This window comes from Alexandromys fortis, unplaced genomic scaffold, assembly GCF_014885135.2.
Source record: "Alexandromys fortis isolate MF-2015 unplaced genomic scaffold, M_Fortis_MF-2015_v1.1 scaffold_59, whole genome shotgun sequence".
Taxonomy (NCBI): Eukaryota; Metazoa; Chordata; class Mammalia; order Rodentia; family Cricetidae; genus Alexandromys; species Alexandromys fortis.
In genome coordinates, this window is record NW_026067943.1 from 10,271,851 (window position 1) to 10,291,716 (window position 19,866).

The following is a 19,866-nucleotide window of genomic DNA, read 5'->3' on the forward strand; positions in this document are numbered from 1 at the left end:
ATGTTGATTGAGAAAAGACTGCCAAAGATTGAATTAATACTTAATACATACTGCCTTTATTTTTCTTCCCTAGTGATGCTGGGTTCATTAGCCTTTTAACATTTTTGTTGGGAATCCCTTAGTAACACTGATCTTACATTTTCTGTGGGTAACTGTTATTTGTTACTACATTTTATGGTTAATCATATAGAGGAAATATAGTAATACAGCAAGTAGTATTTTGTGTTTGAATATGTAGACTTGCTGTGTTGCCTATCCTGCCTTTGAAGTTCTGGGTTCTCTGAGCTGTCTTGTTTTGGTCCAGTATGTAAAACTTCTTCCTTATTTGGCTATAGAATCATATAATACAGTGCTATTAAGACTCAGTTAAGGGTTTGTTTTGGGCCTGAGCTCTTTCAAAAAAATAGCTAATACTGTGGTTTACACGATACTGGACAGGTATAGGGTAGGATACGTGTAAGAATTGAAGATTTCTTTTTTTCTTTTCTTATTTTTTTTTTGGTTTTTCGAGACAGGGTTTTTCTGTGTAACTGTCTAGCTCTTGTAGACCAGGCTGGCCTCAACCTCACAGAAAGTCACATGCCTCTGCCTCCTTAATTATAACATGTGGGAAAGGAAAGCCGATACAGCAACTTAATAAAAGTTAGCATTAGAGACAAAGCTGTTGTTAAATTTCCATTTGTATCATAAACTTCACCTTAGAAGTATCAACTCTCAACCATAACATTTAACTTGTTTAAGATTAGTAAGTTAATCTATTAGTCTTTTGATACACAAGGTGAAAAAAGTTAGGCTTCTGGGCTGATGAGATAGTTCAGCAGGTCAAGGCACTTTGCTGCCAAGATTTATAACCTGAATTCAATCCCTGGGACCCTATGGCCTTGCATGGTGGCGCACGCCTTTAATCCCGGCACTCGGGAGGCAGAGGCAGGCGGGTCTCTGTGAGTTCAAGACCAGCCTGGTCTACAGAGCTAGTTCCAGGACAGGCTTCAAAGCCACAGAGAAACCCTGTCTCGAAAAACAAACAAACAAACAAACAAACAAAAAACCTGGGACCCAAATGGAAGGAGAACCAACTCCTTCAAGTTGTCTTCTGACCTTCACATGTATGCTGGGCACACATTAAATAAGCGTAAAACAAACGACAGCAACAAAAAATCTAACAAAATCCAAAAATCTTAGGACCACTAAAATGAGAAGTTCCTCATGACCAAATATCAGTATTAGCTAGGTATAGTGGTGCACACTCAGGAGTCGAAGGCAGGTGGCTCTCTGACTGAGACCAGTATGGTCTACATAGTTCCAGGACAGTTAGGACTACATAGTAGGGCCTTGCTTCAAATAATAAATAGAGAAATAAATGAAGTTCATATTAGTGAGCATGGTAAAGACATTGAAGTCATCTTCAGCCGGGTAGTGTTGGCACACACCTTTAATCCCAGCACTCGGGAGGCAGAGGCAGGTGGATCTCTGTGAGTTCGAAGCCATCCTGGCCTACAAGAGCTAGTTTCACGTCAGGCTCTAAAACTATAGTGAAACCCTGTCTTGAAAAACCAAAAAAAAAAAAAAAAGTTTCTATTTTGTTTTGTTTTTTCTTGAGACAGAGTCTCACTATGTAGACCAGACTCACCTTGAACTCAGGGATTCACCTGCCTCTGTCTCTCCAGTGCTGGGATTAAAGACATGCATTAGTAGACCCAGCCCTGTTCAGTTCTTGGTATATACTATGAATTAGAAAATCTGCAGCTTAGGGCAAAACCTTAGCATCTTGGCTTATGGACATTGTTTGGGGAAAGACCTGTGAAATTTGGCTGGGTTACAGAGAATTACTATTTATGTTATGTTTTATGTTCATATAGGACATACTTTTTCTTCTTTGTAATAAAAGTGAATTCCTGAAGATGAATAGAGGTTATGTGCTAGAATATATCATAAGAAATTTAATTTGGAAATCTGATGTTTTCAGTTGCCCATTGGACGTCAGTGTGTAAATCACTATCGACGGCTGAGGCGCCATTGTGTCTTTTCACATGAGGAACTCATTTTCAAGATGGCAGCCGATCCAGAATGCTTAGATGTAGGGCTGGCTGCCATGGTGTGCAAAGAGTTGACTCTCATGACTGAAGAAGAAACACGATTGAGGGAATCAGTTGTACAAATGGTGAGTATGAGTATGCTGAGTGCATTTCTTTCCTCTTTTAAATAGCTATTTTGTTTTTTGTTCTTTTTATAAATTTTATATAAGCTGTATTTCTAAACCCCTGCTCCTCCCTTCTTCTCCTCCCATATCATCCCTCTGCCCGACACACACCTCAAATTCTTGGCCTCTTTCTTTAATTATTATTGGCACATATATATGAGTTAATTATATAAATATAACCTGAGTCCATTTAGAGTTGCTTATGTGTATGTTTTTAGAGATGACTGTTAGATAATCAATTAGAGGAGGGCTCATTGCTGGGAACACTGATTCTCTCTCCAAGCTGTCATTAATTGCCTGAGTTAGCTCTTCATCTGGGTTGGAAGCCGGGGTCTTGTGAGATTTCCCCATCCACGTTGGCATGTCAACTGGTGGTATCATTGCTCAGGTCTTGTTTAGGATACCATTTTGTTGAAGGTCCATGAGTGCAACTTTCCTGTCATTTATAGAAGGTATATCTAGCAGATATACTGATCATCTATCTTTTCTTGCCCCCCTTCCACGATGTTTCCTGGACCTTGGGTGTAGGGTTTATATTGTAGATGAGTCAGTTAGGCCTGGGCAACCCACAATCAGCTGTTATCTCCATTTTTAGATAGTTATGGGTTTTTGTAATGGTCTCTGCCTGCTACAAAAAGAGACTTCTTTGATGAGGAATGGAAGCTAAACTTAATCAGTGATTATAAAGCTAAGTATTTATAATGCAACTAGAAATTATCCTAGTTTAGGAAAGTAGTAGATTTTTCTCTATGTAATAGACTGGGTTTACAGTACCAGACCTGAATTCCCTCCTATGGAGTGGGCCTGAAGTCCAGTTATTAGTTACTGCAATAATGGAAGTGCCACTATTCAACCTTTGGTGATCAGTCACTATTTTTTGTCATTGCCATGCTTTGTAAGTGTTACAACTGGGTAGGACTATCAATTGCTTTTCTCCTTTGGCAGCCGGCATAGTTCCTTCTGGTACTATGTAAGCTAGGCCTAGATTGAACTTGATTTCTGAGTCTTGTTTCCAAAGTGTTTGGTGTCTTTAGCAATAGGGGCTTACCTTCAACTTCTGGAAGGCAACCAAAGGCAACATTAGCTTGACCAACAACTTGAGGGGGGGTTCTTTTTCATGTCTACTTTTGTTTGTTTGTTTGTTTTGTTAGATTCTGTGTGGCATTTAAGGGAAACATTATTAAACTTTATTTAAATTGTGTGTGTATATATGCTTATACATATATATATATACATATATATATATACACTTAGATAAGTAGTATGATTCTCTATGGCTTTTACAAATATCTTTAGTGTTATTTATCCCTCTTTGTTCCTTCTCTCTTGGTATTGTCCGCCTCCCCCCCTCCAGTATTCAGTATTTTCCTATTTTCCCCCTTCGTAGCCCCTGTGTACTGCTGTTCTCTCTACAGTTGAGGCCACACTACCACCACCCACTGTGATCCTCTTTCCTGGTTTCTGTGGTTTTTCCAGGTTAGATACTTACATCTGAAGATTCAGAGCTAGGAGCCACAAATAAGAGAACTTGCAGTGTTTTGTCTTTCTGGGTTTGGATTTCCTCACTCAGTATAATGTTTTCTAGTTCTTTCCATTTACCTGCAAATGTCATGAGTCCGTTTTTCTTACAGCTGAATAGTATTCCCTTGTCTATATGAAAAACATTTCATTACCCATTCATCACTTGAAGGATATTTAGATTGTTGCCATTTACTAGCTGTTGTGACTATAGCAGCAGTGAAAACGAATGAACAAGTATCTGTGGAAAAGAGTGTCAAGTCCTTTGGGCATGTGCTAAGTAGTGGTATAACTGGGCCATAATGAAGATTTATTTTCAGCTTTTTGAACATTCTCCAACAGATTTCCAGATTGACTGAGCTGTTTACAGTCCCACCAGCAGTGAGTTGAGGGTTCTCCTTTTCCCACACCTTTCTGTTTGTTGTCAGTTGTTTCATTTGTTTGTTTGTATTGTTTCTGATGTGTACAAGTAAGTGTTTTGCCTGCATGTATGTATGTGCAGCACATGCATGTAGTGTCCTTTGAGGGCAGAAGGTGTTAGAACTCTTGGAATCAGAGTGCTGGAAAATGAGACCACCTCTCCTGCCCCAGTTGTTTCTTGATCTTAGCCATTCTGATTTGAGATTTGATGTGTGTGTGTGTGTGTGTGTGTGTGTGTGTGTAGCAATGTTTTGCCTGTGCACTAAATTTGTGCCTCGTACCCACAAAGGCCTAAAGAGGTTGTCAGTTGTCATGGAACTAAAGTTAAACACACTTGTGAGCCATGTGGTTGGTAGGAAGTGAGCTTAGGTTCTTTGCAAGAACAGTAAGTGCTCTTGAAGAACCATCTCTTCAGCCCCATTTTCTTATTTCCTGAGAAATACTCTAGCTCAGGCTTGCCCTAGCGTCGACTGTGAAGCAGTGGCGATCCTGGCAGTTCTCTTTCCTTGGCCTTTCAAGTGCTCAGATTATAGATGTTAGCCTTCTGGCTCTGGTATTAATGAACTTTTACTTATTCTATGCGTAAATGCGTGTGAATGTAAGCTTCCATGTTGCATGTGGAAGTCAGAACTCTCAGAAGCTGGTTCTTTCCTGCTGCCTTGTGAAATCCAGATGTTGAATTCAAGGAAATAGCCATCTAGCTGGCCCCTGAATATTAATTACTTTAAATAAGAAAATTAAATTCTGGGTTGTTGTTTTTTATTTGTTTGGTTTTGGGTTTTTTTCATCCAAGTTGTGTGATTCTAGACTGTCAGATTGGACTAGTCTGTCTTCTTCCTCATCTCCTCAAATGCTAGTTATTTTCAGGGTTTGTTAACCTTTTCTTAATCTTTTGTGCTATTTCTATTGATAGAATTTTAAATCCTTTTTCTTTTTTCTTTTCTTTTTCTCACTATATAAGTCCTGGCTGCCCTGAAACCCACAGAGATCTCCCTACTTCTGTCTTCTGAATGCTGGATTAAAGGAATGTGCCCTATGCCTAATTTTTAATTCTTTTTAAGATATTCCTTTATGTTTCAGTTGAGACCTGATCTGATGATATAAATTATTTTCCAGGGTGTCGTGATGTCAGAAGAAGAAGTTTTTGAACTTGTTCCTGATGATGAGCGACAGTGTTCAGCATGCAGAACCACATGTTTTCTCTCAGCTCTCACCTGCTCCTGTAATCCGGAGCGACTTGTATGTCTGTACCATCCAACTGATTTGTGCTCCTGCCCCATGCAGAACAAATGTCTTAGGTATTTAAAAGTTATTGCACATTATCCTTTTGTTTTGTTTTTTCGAGACGGGGTTTCTCTGTGTAACTTTGGCTATCTTGGAATTCAGTCTGTAGACTAGACTGGCCTCGAACTCATGGAGATCTGACTGCCTCTGCTTCCCAAGTGCTGGTATTAAAGGTGCGCACCACTACCTGGCAAGAAAACCACATCTTAATGTTATTCTTTGTTTTCTTTCCTGTTCCTAAACAAATAACTTTTCCTTGACTATATACTTCTTAAATGAGGTTCTAGTTCTTTGAAATTAGCCCTAACCAGCCTAGCCATAATTAGTTTTGTGGCCAGTTAATGTCGTGCATTTCTTGCCTCTCTCTGCATTGAAACTGGTTTTCTTTGATTTTTTTTCTTTTATTTCAGGTTCTATTTTAAGCTTTTACTTCTGTTTTTAAAATTTTTTTGTAGGTACCGCTACCCACTAGAAGACCTCCCTTCTCTACTTTGTGGCGTAAAAGTGAGGGCACAGTCCTATGACACTTGGGTCAGTCGTGTTTCAGAAGCATTATCAGCTAGCTTCAACCATAAGAAAGGTTAAGTTTCCTTCTTTGTTATGAAAAATTGTCACTTTAAACAAAACCTTTAATTGTATGTTTTTGTTCTCCATTAACAAACAGAATTCTAGCTTATGATTTCATAGTTGAATATACAGTTAATTTTCTCTTATCCATGTACTAAGCAGACCTGATAAACTTATCTTCTGTGGTAAGATATCATGGTCATTTTTATGGCTGCAGGCCATGCCTAGTTTTAAGATAGTCTCTTGTGATTTGGAAGTGTGCTTTGTTTCCCTGTCTGTCCTCAGTTTCATAACCTTTCTTTCCTTGGTGTCATTGCTAAGATTACATGACTCTACCACCACACACAGAATCTCTTTTTAAATGAAAAGGCTGACATAATATGGGTCAGATAAGTTGTAGCAGGTATGTATTTTAGATAGTCAAATTTAGTTCAGTAACACCGAAAACATTTGATTTTTGATTGTTTTTGAGAGAGACAAAGAAGAGGGTAGGCAGAGAGGAAGGGAAGGGAATAGGGATGAAGGAGAGAGATCAAACATATTTTATTTGAGTAAAGTCATCTATTTGGAATAATTATCTGGTCAGAAACTTTTATATTGGAGATTATAAAAACGTCATCATTTCTGCCAGAATATTAGTCACTCTTTTTTTTTTTAATATTTATTTATTTATTATGTATACAATATTCTGTCAGTGTATATGCCTGCAGGCCAGAAGAGGGCACCAGACCCCATTACAGATGGTTGTGAGCCACCATGTGGTTGCTGGGAATTGAACTCAGGACCTTCGGAAGAGCAGGCAATGCTCTTAACCTCTGAGCCATCTCTCCAGCCCCCTATTAGTCACTCTTGAGTAAGCTTTGTGACTATTGTAGAATGGTTTTTTGTGTCTATCATTACATTTATCTTTACAGATTTGATTGAATTGAGAGTAATGTTGGAAGATGCCGAGGATAGGAAATACCCAGAGAATGATCTCTTTCGAAAGCTCAGGGATGCAGTGAAAGAAGCTGAGACTTGTGGTTCTGTGGCTCAGCTGCTTCTGAGCAAAAAGCAAAAACACAGGTAAGCCTAAGAAGAGTGTAGTTCTGCCCTGGACTCCTGTTCTTCCAGTTTTAGTTGGCTTTTGAGACCCTGTATTATTTTCTTCCCGTGGCAGTTTCTCTTCAATTCCTAGTAACTTCCCCTTCCTCTCCAACCCCTCCTTTTCTTCATGTTCATAAGTTGTAAAAAGCTCTTTAAACTTAAGTGAGTTATAAACCACACCAAGGAAGCAGCAACTAGACTAGCTAGTTTCAATGCTGAAAATAACATTGAAGTTTATGTAGTGTCTTTGGGTCAAAGACCTAGCAGTATATTCAACTTTATCTGAAGTAATTAGGAATATAGAAATGTAGGCTCAAACTCACAGAGATCCACCTGCCTCTGCCTCATGAGTGCTGGGATTAAAGGCATACCACAACATCCAGCAAGTTAAGTTGTCTTTTAACAACATGAATCAAGATACTTAATAACAAAAGATCTGAATAAAATATTTTGAGTTCAAGTGATTATCTTTATTTTCTACCTTTTATTAGAACTTTTTTACTTTTTAAGGAGAAGTTATGCCAGGCAGTGGTGGTGCATGCCTTTAATCCCAGCCCTCGGGAGGCAGAGACAAGTGGATCTCTGTGAGTTCGATGCTAGCCAGGTCTGCAGAGGGAGCTCCAGGACAGGCTCCAAAGCTACACAGAGAAACCTGTCTCGAAAACTTTTATATATTTAATTTCACATTGTTTTCCTTCAACAAACTCTTTTCTTGTTCCTTTCTGCAACATTCTTTGTCTTGCACTTCTTCATAGATGTCAGGTATGCCTTTGTTTCGGGGTTATTTGCTCTTTATTCAGCTTGCACTTTTCTTCCTGCCACATCTAGGTGGCTTGTTCATTTCTTTCTCCTTCCTTCCTTCTTTAAAATAACCATTTCTGTGATACTATTTTATAGCTCTTCAAGTTATTCCTCTGTGTGCTTTTTCTATAGTACTTTTTATTGGATTTTAAAGTTTTAATTTATATATATAATCAGAGAACCTTTGCTATACTAGTTTCCAGTGGGCATTAATTTGCTTTTAGGACATTGACCTCTTTGGAGAGTCTGATAAAATTTTGAGGACCCTTTTTTTAAAAAAAAAGTATATATCAAAGATTTTGTTGGATGGACTGAAGAAATGGTATGGCTCAGTGGTTAAGACCACTTACTGTTCTTCCAGGGGACCCAAGTTCAGTTCCTAGCACCCACATGGTTACAGTTCTAGGAGTCCTGATGCTTTCTTCTGTCCTCCTTAAGCATTGCACTCATGTGGTACACAGACATACATACAAGCAAAACATCCATACACATAAAATAATGTCTTTAAAACAAAAAAGAATTTGGGATAGATTCAGGGAGTTCATTCATCGAAGGCAGCTAAAAACCCTGTTTCCAGTGTTGTGAGCCTCTTAACACACAAGGAATTAGTTTTCTCAGTGAGCTTAATGTTACACCAGGGGAATTTATTTAGTGTTTCAAACTTACAGCTGTTATAGACTAGAGGGACTGTCACTTGGCTAGTTGTATTTTCATAATTATCTGCAGGGGAATTATTCAGCACTAGAATTTTAAGATTGCTAAGGGTTGAATTCTAGAGAGAGTAGGAGCCCCATTTGATGTCAAAATGACCATATTTTTCTATTTCTCAATATTATTTCGTATCAGGCAGAGCTCAGATAGTGGGAAGACTCGGACCAAACTGACAGTAGAAGAATTGAAGGCCTTTGTCCAGCAACTTTTTAGTCTTCCGTGTGTCATCAGCCAAACTCGACAAGTAAAGGTGAAACATTAAATCTTTTTTTTCCTTTTAAATAATGTTTTTTGTTTATGAGCTGTTCCAACTTAAGAGAATTGTATGTATAGACTAGTGTTTGGTCCTTTGAGCTCCTTTTTCTTATTGTATGCTGTCTAAGGTTCTTTAGTAGGCAATCTTTTAGCTTTTTTTTTTTTTTTAAGTTGTTTTGGCTGCTTGTATGCCTGTGCACTGTGTACAGTAACCATGGAGGATCTGAGAGGGTATCCTATTTCCTGAAGTTGCAGTTGTTGGTTGTTACCCACCATGTGGGTGCTAGAAATCAAACTTGGGTCTTCTGGAAGAGCGGCCACTGCTAGTGCTCATAATCACTGAACCATCATCTCTCCAGCCCCTTGGCTTTACTCTTAGCTTTTATCTGAACTGTGAGCAGTTTAGAATCATTCTGTAGTTTAGAATTATTCTTATCTTAAAAAAAAAAAAGAATTATTTTTATCTATACTAATTTTTGATGAGAACCCCCATCTAACACAAATGTATTTTAAGTGTAATGTTAATAACAAAGAATCTTAGAGTGTAGTTCTAAGTTACTAATAACACATGAGCTTTTAAATCAGGGCTCTGGCATTTCCAAGACTATTATTATTTAATGATTATTTAAAAATCTCAAAGGTTACGTTATTTTGCACAGTTAGTAATTTTTATATAATTTTTGTATTGTGTATTGGAATCATCAGTTTGTAGTATCTTAGTATCAATTGCATTCTTATTTTACTGCATTTTGTAAGACCATTTGGTTCTCTTAGGAAGGGGTTATCTTTATTACTATTATTATTATTATTATTATTCATTTTTGTTGAGCTCTACATTTTTCTCTCCTCCCCTCCTTGCTTCTCCCCTCCCCACTTAAATCCTCCTCCAAGGTCCCCATTCTCCCAATTTACTCAGGAGATCTTGTCTTTTTATACTACCCATGTAGATTAGATCTATGTATGTTTCTCTTAGGGTCCTCATTGTTGTCTAGGTTCTCTGGGATTGTGATTTGTAGGCTGATTTTTTTTGCTCTATGTTTAAAAACCATCTATGAGTGAGTACATGTGATAATTGTCTTTCTGTGTCTGGGTTACCTCACTCAAAATGATGTTTTCTAGCTCCATCCATTTTCCTGCATAATTCAAGGTGTTGTTACTTTTTTCTGCTGTGTAGTACTCCATTGTGTAAATGTACCACATTTTCCTTATCCATTCTTCAATCGAGGGGCATTTAGGTTGTTTCCAGGTTCTGGCTATGACAAACAAAGTTGCTATGAACATAGTTGAGCACATGTCCTTGTGGCACAATTGAGCATCCTTTAGGTATATACCCAAAAGTGGTATTACTGGGTCTTGATGAAGGTTGTCCTAATTTTCTGAGAAATCGCCACACTGACATCCAAAGGGGCTGTACCAGCTTGCTGGTCATCCAAAGAGGTTGTACCAGCTTGCATTCCCCACAACCTCTCCGAGCATAAGTTATCAGTGTTTTTGATCTTGGCCATTCTTACAGATGTAAAATGGAATCTCAGAGTTGTTTGATTTGCATTTCTTTGATGACTGAGGATGTTGAACATTTCCTTAAGTATCTTTCAGCCATTTTAGATTCCTCTGTTGAGAGTTCTCTGTTTAGGTCTGTACTTCATTTTTATTTTTACTGGATTATTTGTTCTTTTGATGACCAATTTCTTGAATTGTTTGTATATTTTGGAGATCAGACCTCTGTGATGTGGGGTTAGTGTAGATCTTTTGGGGGAGGGGTTATCTTCTAAAGGTACCTATGACACCAGAGTACCTTTTTTTTTTTTTTTTACTACAGACCCTATATTCTGATGCATATTCTGTATTTCTTTTGGTAGATTAAAAAGCATTGTAAAAAACTTTTGATAGGGCTGGAGAGATGGCTCAGTGGTTAAGAGCATTATCTGCTCTTCCAAAGGTCCTGAGTTCAATTCCCAGCAACCACATGGTGGCTCACAACCATCTGTAATGAGGTCTGGTGCCCTCTTCTGGCCTGTAGGCACACACACAGACAGAATATTGTATACATAATAAATTAAAAAAAAAATTAAAAAAAAACTTTTGATAAATCAAAACGTTTGTTCCAGTGTATCTTCCATTATTATCTTCAAACTATATCCTTTGGTTATTGTACCACCTGTGTGGTACGGTGTTTTGTCTGTATGTATGGTATCCAAGGAGCCCGAAAAAGTGTGTTGGATCCCCTGAAACTGGAGTTAGATATGATTGTAAACTACCCTATGGGTACTGGAATCTAAACCTGGGTCTTCTGGAAGAACAACCAGTGTTCTTAATAGCAGAGCCATTCCTCTGGCCCCTCTACCTCTTAATTGCTTTTTTCTTTTCCTTTTTAGCATTAGTGGTCATCTTAAATATAAATCAAGTTAGACACCTTTCCCGTGATTGAAATTTTCTAGTTCTCTGGGCAGTGGTGGTACATGCCTTTAATCCTAGCACTTAATGAGGCAGATAGATGTTTATCTGAGTTGGATCTACAGAGTTAGTCCCTCAGGCCAGCCTGGTCTACAGAGCTAGTTCCAGAATAGCAGGACTATACAGAGAAACCCTGTCTTGGGGAAAAAACAAAACAGATTTTCTGGTGGATCTCTAGAGCTATCAAATGAAATCTTAACTCACTGTAATCTGTAAGACATTATGTTGTCTGTCCTTTGCTTATCTACACTTTATCCACGTGTAGCAACATAATGAGCTCAGTTATCTAAAAATCTTGTGATGAGTCTGGGGCTGTAGCTCAGTTAGAAGAATGCATACATGGCATGCCTAAAGCCTTGGATTTGATCTCGAATAGCTGATTAAAATACCAGGCAGTGGTAGTCTCAATACTCAGGAGGTAGGTAGAGGCAGGAGATTTCTGTAAGTTCAAGCCAGCCTCATATACAGAGCAAGTTCCGAGACAGCCAGGTCTATTACACTGAGAAACCTTATCTTGTAAAAAACAAAAACAAAAAATTGGTATGGTAATAAGCATCTATAATCCCAGTGCTAAAGAGATAAGGAGGATATATAGCCAGGGTTCTCTAGAGTCCCAGAATTTAGGGAATGAATCTCAATCTCTCTGACCTTATATTTTACATTAAATTTTTTTTAGGTTCCTGAGAGGCGTAATAAGGCTGACCAATAAGGCCTTCAGGCAATTGGAAAGAACAGGGAAACTTGACTCTTTATATTTGTGTAAACTAAAGCTTTTTATCATTCCTTCTCATTTTATTGACTCAGCCACATTTGAATTGTATAGATGGGAACTGGAGAGGTGGTTGGTTCAGTAGTAAAGAGCACTGGTTCCTCTTCCAGAGGACCCAGGTTTGGATCCCGGCACCCACATGATGGTTTAAAGCCATCTTTAACCTCCATTTCCAGATCTGATATCTTGTTCTGCCCTCTGAGGGCACCAGGAATCCACACACGTATGTGGTATACATACATATATATTGGCAGAACACTTATACACATAAATAATCTTTTTAAAAGGGATTATAGATAGAAATTAGTTACCAAGTACCGTACTTTTCTGACTCTTTGGTGCTAATATTTTGAGATTATTAGAGGGCCTAGAATTGATAGTTTGCCTGAACTATTTCTGGAACTTGCTCTTTTATCTTTTTAGTAGTAGCATTGAGAACTGGGGATCAAACTCAAGGCCTTGCACTCTGTAACTAGGCAAGTACTCTGTAACTAACTAGCAGTAGCTTCAAACAAAATTTGCTGTTTATTTTTGTTTTTTCACTCTTTCAGAATCTGCTGGATGACGTAGAAGAATTTCATGAACGTGCCCAAGAGGCCATGATGGATGAAACCCCAGATTCTTCCAAACTCCAAATGTTGATAGACATGGGCTCTAGTCTCTATGTGGAACTACCTGAATTGCCTCGACTGAAGCAAGAGCTACAACAGGCTCGGTGGTTGGATGAAGTTAGACTAACCCTGTCAGATCCACAACAAGTCACTTTGGATGTCATGAAGAAGCTTATTGACTCTGGGGTAGGGTTGGCACCTCATCATGCTGTGGAAAAAGCAATGGCTGAACTGCAGGAGCTCCTCACAGTCTCTGAACGATGGGAAGAGAAGGCTAAGGTCTGCCTGCAGGCAAGGTGAAAACATTTTGGTGACAGTTGTCTCATTAATAAAGTCAAGGGTTAGAGAGATGACTCAATGCTTAAGAGTACTGGTTGCTTTTCCAGAGAGTTCAAGTTTCAGCACAGGGCAGCACACAACTATCTGTAACTTCAGTTCTACAGGGTCCTATATCCTCTTCTGATCTCCTTCACTCCAGGCAATGCATGGTGCATAGACATACATACATACGTACGTACATGTATGTGTGCAGGAGAAAATAGCCATACACATAAAATAATTTTTAGAAATAAGTAAAAAAGTAGAATGAGATGGAGGAACATGGAGATCCTGTTCCATTAACTTACATTATTTATCTTGCGTCTTCTTGACCAATCACTACTTATCAAATGGGGCTACATGTAGAGTTTTAGGTATATCCAGACTGTTGTGTAGTAGATTTTGTTAGGTAACTGCAAATGATAGGAAATAGTATTGTTTCAAGTCCATGTTGTTGATACAGTTAGGAAGTAAGAATTACAAAATGTGCCTGGTGGTGGTGGTGGTGCATATCTTCAGCACCCGGGAGGCAGGTGAATCTCTTGAGTTTAAGGGCAGCTTGATCTACAAGAGCTAGTTCCAGGACAGGCTCCAAAGCTATAGAGAAACCCAGTCTTGAACAACCAAAGAGGGGAGGCGAGGGGGGGGGGGGAGAGAATTACAAACTGTCATTGAGGGGGTAGAATGCTGGCTTAGCAGTTAAGAGCACTGGCTACTCTACCAGAGGATCCCTGGCTTGATTCTTAGCACCTACATAGTAGCTGCCCACCCCAGGACTTGAGAAGTAGAAGCTGAAGAATAAAGAGTTCGAGACCAGCCTAAGCTACATGAGAACTTGTCTCAAAAAAACAAAAACAAAAAAAACAAACCCACAAAACAACAACAACAACAACAAAAAAAAACCCACAAAACAAAATCCTCCTTCCAAGTTTGAAATGATTTATGAGGCAAAAAGATCAGCCACTCTGGCTCATTAACAGTTTCCAGTACCTGGAATGCCCCTTGGCAATTCGACAACGGCAGTCTTTGTAAACTTCCCACTGATCCACATAGTGGATCCACATAGTGGATCTGTGCAGCTCTGGATTCTTTTGTGTGTACTGCCTAAACTCTTCTGTTTCATACATCATTCATATTCCAACTTTTCCCTGCTCCCATCTCAGCTAAAACCGCTAACTTAAAAGCAAAATTTGTCCATACTTTTTTCCACTTTCTTTCATTAGATAGTGTATTTATTTGTTTGGGGCCTTGGTCAAAGCACTTTGAATTTTCTAGGCAGAATTATCTACTACTTTACATGGCTATGAGCCTAAAATAATTTGTTACTAGTTTCCCGTAACCAGTGTAATTCTTGGGTTTTGATTAATGAGAATGAAATCTTTGTTTTGTTCATCAGGGAATAATTAGATATTAATGAATATAGTTGAAGGAAAGTATATGGTCAACATGAATGGGTTTCTGTTCTGTTACTCCCTTTGTTGGTAGCCCATGCCCATCACCCTTCTCTGATCATTGTAGGTGTTTTAGAGAGGTAGAGTGGAGGTAGTCTAGGACTCAGTAGGAAAAGGAGCCTAGTGCCAAGAGTCATTCTAAATCAGTACATCAGGTGTGTCATGTACTATATTATTTTAAGAGAAATAATGCCTTAGTTTTCTTGTCTGTAAAACAGAAATAAATATGGTAGCTGCTTTGTTGCTTTTGGGAATGTGGTAAGAATTAAATAAGCTCATGAGTATGAATTATTTATACATTATAAAATGCTATTTTAATTCTTATAGTGATTGGACTTTTACTTAGTATCTTATTATTTTATTCATTTAGACCTCGACACAGTATGGCAAATTTAGAAAATATTGTGAATGAAGCCAAGAACATTCCAGCCTTTCTACCCAATGTATTGTCCTTAAAAGAAGCCTTACAAAAGGCTCGTGAATGGACAGCTAAAGTGGAAGCTATTCAGGTAAAGGAACTTTCAGATTAGCATACCTATCAGGTAATACATTCTCATAAATATACTATGTAAACCTTGCTTCTTTAGAATAATCATGATAAAGTAATAGTAGCTAGCCAGGCAGTAATGTAGCATGCCTTTAATCCCAGCCTTTGGGAGGCAGAGGTAGGTGGATCTCTGAGTTGCAGCCCAGCTTGGTCTATAGAGGGAGTTCCAGGACAGCCACAACTTCACAGAGAAACTCTGTCTTGAGAAAAGGAAGAAAAATATAATAGTACCTAAAGATCACTTATTCTTTCCTCTGATTTTATTATTCAGAATAATTAGTAAATACTTAAAGGTTGCTAGTTTTGTTTTGGAAAGATGATGGAGTTATGTATTCAATTTTTCAGAGAAAGGACATTTATATTTAATGACATAAAATTATTTCACAGCATTTGTTTGTTCTGTTTATATTCTTTGAAACAGGGTCTTACTGTGTAGCCCTGATGTGCCTAAAACTCAGAGGCCTGGAAACTGGCCTGGAACTTTACTATGTATGTAGCCCAGGATAGCCTTAGACACAGAGAGATCTTCTTGCCTCTGCCACCCAGTACTGGGGTAAAAATCATGTACCACCACTACTGATTTACCTCCTTAGTAATATTTAAGGACTGACTGTCAGTCCTTCCGTTTGGTAGAGTAAATAGTTTTTTTTAATAGGACAATCCTTCTTCAGGTTGCTTGACTTGTGGGTTTACCTAGAAGGTATTCTATAGTTCAGGGACAATAGTTTGGCACCAGACAGAGTAAGAGTGAATGTGTTTGTTGACCCTTTCAGTATCTCAGCAAATTTATCTGTATGCTTAGCTAACTGACTCTTCTTATCTTGGTACCTTAGTGATTGTGCTGTTAGAGAATTTCATAATGTTAGAGTATATTATTATTTAAAGTCATTGTTTATATGAATATATTTGTGCCTGAGTGTATGTATGTATACTATATACATGTAGAAGCCCACACAAAAGCTAGAAGGGTGTATTGGATTTCCAGGAACTGGAGTTGTAGATTGTTGTGAACTGACATGTGGGTGTTGGTAACTGAACCTAGGTCTTCTACATGAGCTGAAACCTCTTTTTTTTTTTTTTATGGACTGCTTCATGAATTTGCGTATCATCCTTGTGCAGGGGCCATGCTAATATTTTCTGTATCGTTCCAATTTTAGTATATGTGCTGCCAAAGCGAGCACAGGCTGAGCCATCTCTCTGATCCCAGTCTCTATATTATTATTTTAAATTATTCATAGATTTATTTGGTTGTTTTCTAAAGCAGCGTTTCATATAGCCCAGCCTGGCTTCAAATTTGCCATGTAGCTGAAGCAGGCTTTGAATTTTGAATCCACTTACTCTTCTGAGTGCTGGGTTTATAGGTATACACCATCATTCCTACCATAAATTCATAGCTTTCTTGTCTTTCTTTTCCCAGATGTGTCAGTATATCTTTCAAAATAAATTTTCAGACAGTTATGTTAGTTGCTACAAGAGAAATAATATTTTATTAGAATATTGTATAGTGGTTCTAAAAACAGCAATGATTTCATTACTTGGCAGTACTGAAACACCATGAATTTAGGAGGAAAGTAGTTGTTCATAGCTTTCTTTTTATAACATAAGCAATAGGTGGTTATCCAATATAAGATATTGCTTTTAGTTTTATGTCAATCGAAATTAAATTTGGAGTTGTAATGGTAAAATGGATTTCCACTCTGCCAAAAGGATTCTTCCCTTGTCCTCTGTAACATTGTCTATGGTGGCTGAAGCAAGGACTCAGGGATTAAGGGGATTTACTGCTTTTTCAGAGGACTTGACTACAGTTCCCAGCACCCACATAGCAGCTCACAACAATCTGTTAACTCCAGCTTAAGGAGATTCAATAACTCTGGCCTCAGTGGGCACTGTATATAGTACACATACATTCATGCAGGACACTCATACACATGAAATAAAAATAAATAAATCTTAAAGAGACTTATTTGCATCTATTAGCAAATTCATACTTTTTTTTTCTATTTTGTTTTTGTTTCATTGTTTTTTGAAACAGGGTTTCTCTAGTTTTGGAGGCTGTTCTGGAACTTATCTGTAGACCAAGCTGGCCTCAAACTCACAGAGATCTGCCTCTCTCTGCCTCCCTAGTGCTGGGATTAAAGATATGAGTCACCACTGCCCATTTTTCATTTCCAGTTGCATTTATACATTTCTGTTCTTCACTTCTCCTTTGAACTTTTATTCTGTTGGTCCCCTTAATTATTAAAATTTTTGGTAACTTGTTCATTAAAAAATTAATTCCCAGGGCTGGAGAGATGGCTCAGAGGTTAAGAGCACCAACTGCTCTTCCAGGGGTCCTGAGTTCATTTCCCAGCAACCACATGGTGGCTCACAGCCATCTATAATGAGATCTGGTGCCCTCTTCTGGCATGCAAGCATACATGGAAGGAATGTTGTATACATAATAAATAAATAAATCTTAAAAAAAAAACCTTTGGGTCAATATTCAATAACTAATTTGAATATATGACTACTAAAAAAATATACTTGAAAATGAAAAAAAAAATTCCCCCAAAACATTTAATTCTTTGGAAGGCAGAGGCAAGTGAATCTCTGTTGAATATGAGACCAACCTGGCCTACAAAGTGAGTTCCAGGCTATTCAGGTCTACATTATTGAGACACTGTCTCTAAAATGAATTTTTAAATTAATTTATGAACTTTTTCTGTAGAAATTAAATTCATTAAAGAAATCTAGTTAGTTGATTTAACACAGAAGTTAATACTAAGACTGAAGATGTCCCTTTGGTATAGTGCCTGCCTAGTGTACAAGGCCTCGATTCTATTCCCTGTTAGTATTTTTAAAAAAAGAAAGAAAAGAAAACACTAAACCAAGTTCCCCAAATAGTATACTGCCATACTCCACGAAAGAATTAAAATTGTATGTGAATCTGCTTTTTTCTTTCCAGAGTGGCAGCAACTATGCTTACTTGGAGCAGCTTGAGAGCTTATCTGCTAAAGGACGCCCCATCCCAGTGCGTCTTGATGCATTGCCTCAAGTGGAATCACAGGTCGCAGCAGCGCGGGCCTGGAGAGAACGGACTGGGAGGACCTTTCTTAAGAAGAATTCCAGCCACACATTGTTACAGGTAAAAATCGTGTGTGTTCTTCAGCCCTCTCACAGCTGTTGATAAATTACTACTTGTGTTGGTGAAAGGTTCTTTCCAGTTAATTTAGTCATCGTTATAATTAATTTCTATTACGTAGTATTAGATGTTGGATGGAAAACTGTGGGAGTCTTGGACAAGCTCTTTTTACTAATCTGTGCTGTATCCAGAAAAGGCACTCAGCATATATCTTTTTGTTTGTTTTTTGAGATAGGGTCTGTATCAAAATTTACATGGTAGACCAGGCTGTCCTTAAACTCACTGTGATCTGCCTGTCTCTGCCTCCTGAGTGCTTGGATTAAAGGCGTGCACTACCACCACCCTGCTTCAGCATATATCTTAACTTCTGTTATTAGACTATACTAAAAGATTTTATCCTCAGAGGCACAAATTTAATTCTTTTTATCTTGAGCAGTTGAGCACAGTAGTCAAAGAGGATAGACTTTGGAATTTTAACCTTTGTCCTCGGACAAGTCCCTTGTCTCTCTAGTCAATAAAATCTGGGAAGTAATGCCTGCTATGTACAGTTGTTATGAAAATTTAAATGAATGACATACATGGATCCCTAGTATGGTGGTTAAGGCGAGAGGATCACCATAAATTGTAGGCCAGCCTGTGCTACAGGGTAAGATCCTGCCTCTAAAATATTAAAGATAATAAACAGGTACCTTGGGCATGGCCAGTAGTTCGTTATTTTCACTCTTAAGGGATTTGATTTGGTTTTGTTTTTAAACTAGAGTTAATATTTTTAAAATTTTTTAGGTGCTAAGTCCTCGAACTGACATTGGTGTATATGGGAGTGGAAAAAGTAGGAGAAAAAAAGTAAAAGAAATAATAGAAAAAGAAAAGGAGAAGGACCTAGACCTTGAACCTTTGAGTGATTTAGAAGAAGGACTGGAGGAGACCAGAGATACAGCCATGGTGGTAAGGAACTAAGTGATGAACCTTGGATTTGCTTTGTGAATTCAAAGTTCTGTGAAAGATATTAGCAGGTTTTTAACTGATAATTTACCTGTATCATAGTATAAAAAGTTTGCTGTTTGTTCTCTTCCCAAAAGGATCTTTTTATTTTCTTTGGAAATGGGGCAGAATTGAACCTAGGACCTTATATATGCTGATCAAATGTTTCATTGAGTTATATCCCCAAGCTTCACACTTATTCCTTATTGTTGTTCTTTTAATACTTAAAAACATTCCATCCTAGTAGTCCATACTTCTGAGTAGCTTTAATTGTTTTGTTGTTGTTGGTGGTGGTGGTAGTAGTAGTGGTGCTGGTGGGATTTTGTGTGTGTGTGTTTCTTGGGATTAAATGTGGGTCTCCTGAATGCTAGAGTGCTATATTATTGAACTATATACCCCATGTCTGATCAGTAGTCACCCAAAGTTAAATCCTTGCCTGTTACTAAGCTTTTTCTATTACAGGTAAGCATGTAGGACCTCCTTGTTGCCACCTTGGGTGGGTCACTAGTCTAGGGGTTGTAACCCACCCTGCAGCTAGTTATTCCAGGGTCTCGGAGGGGCCCTACCTGGAAGGGAATGAGCTAAGACAGAAGAAGGAGGCCAAGCAGATTTGTCAAAGCCTCCGTTTATTAGGATCATGGTTGCTGTTTATATAGCCACTGAAGGGTAGGGAAACTGGACTCTGCGTGTTCCACGTCACTTAGGCCAGGTTACGTTCGGACAGGTAGGCCAAGAAGTCACAAGTTGCCACACCTGGTTCCCTGGATAGCTG

The 19,866-nt window shown here is 38.3% G+C and overlaps 1 protein-coding gene and 1 non-coding gene across 2 annotated transcripts in view; one reads left to right on the forward strand and one right to left on the reverse strand.

The window, feature by feature from the left end:
• Positions 1-19,866, forward strand: part of Kdm5a (lysine demethylase 5A) — a 91,545-nt gene that overhangs the window by 38,889 nt on the left and 32,790 nt on the right. Inside the window, exons 14-22 of the mRNA XM_050148319.1 lie at positions 1,967-2,161; positions 5,255-5,436; positions 5,878-6,002; positions 6,904-7,054; positions 8,723-8,837; positions 12,617-12,972; positions 14,816-14,954; positions 17,937-18,116; positions 18,897-19,058. Of these exons, the coding sequence (XP_050004276.1) occupies positions 1,967-2,161; positions 5,255-5,436; positions 5,878-6,002; positions 6,904-7,054; positions 8,723-8,837; positions 12,617-12,972; positions 14,816-14,954; positions 17,937-18,116; positions 18,897-19,058 (1,605 nt within the window). The remainder of the gene's footprint in view (positions 1-1,966; positions 2,162-5,254; positions 5,437-5,877; positions 6,003-6,903; positions 7,055-8,722; positions 8,838-12,616; positions 12,973-14,815; positions 14,955-17,936; positions 18,117-18,896; positions 19,059-19,866) is intronic.
• Positions 16,067-16,173, reverse strand: LOC126505582 (U6 spliceosomal RNA). The gene has a single exon (XR_007592936.1). It is a non-coding gene; the product is annotated as a U6 spliceosomal RNA (small nuclear RNA).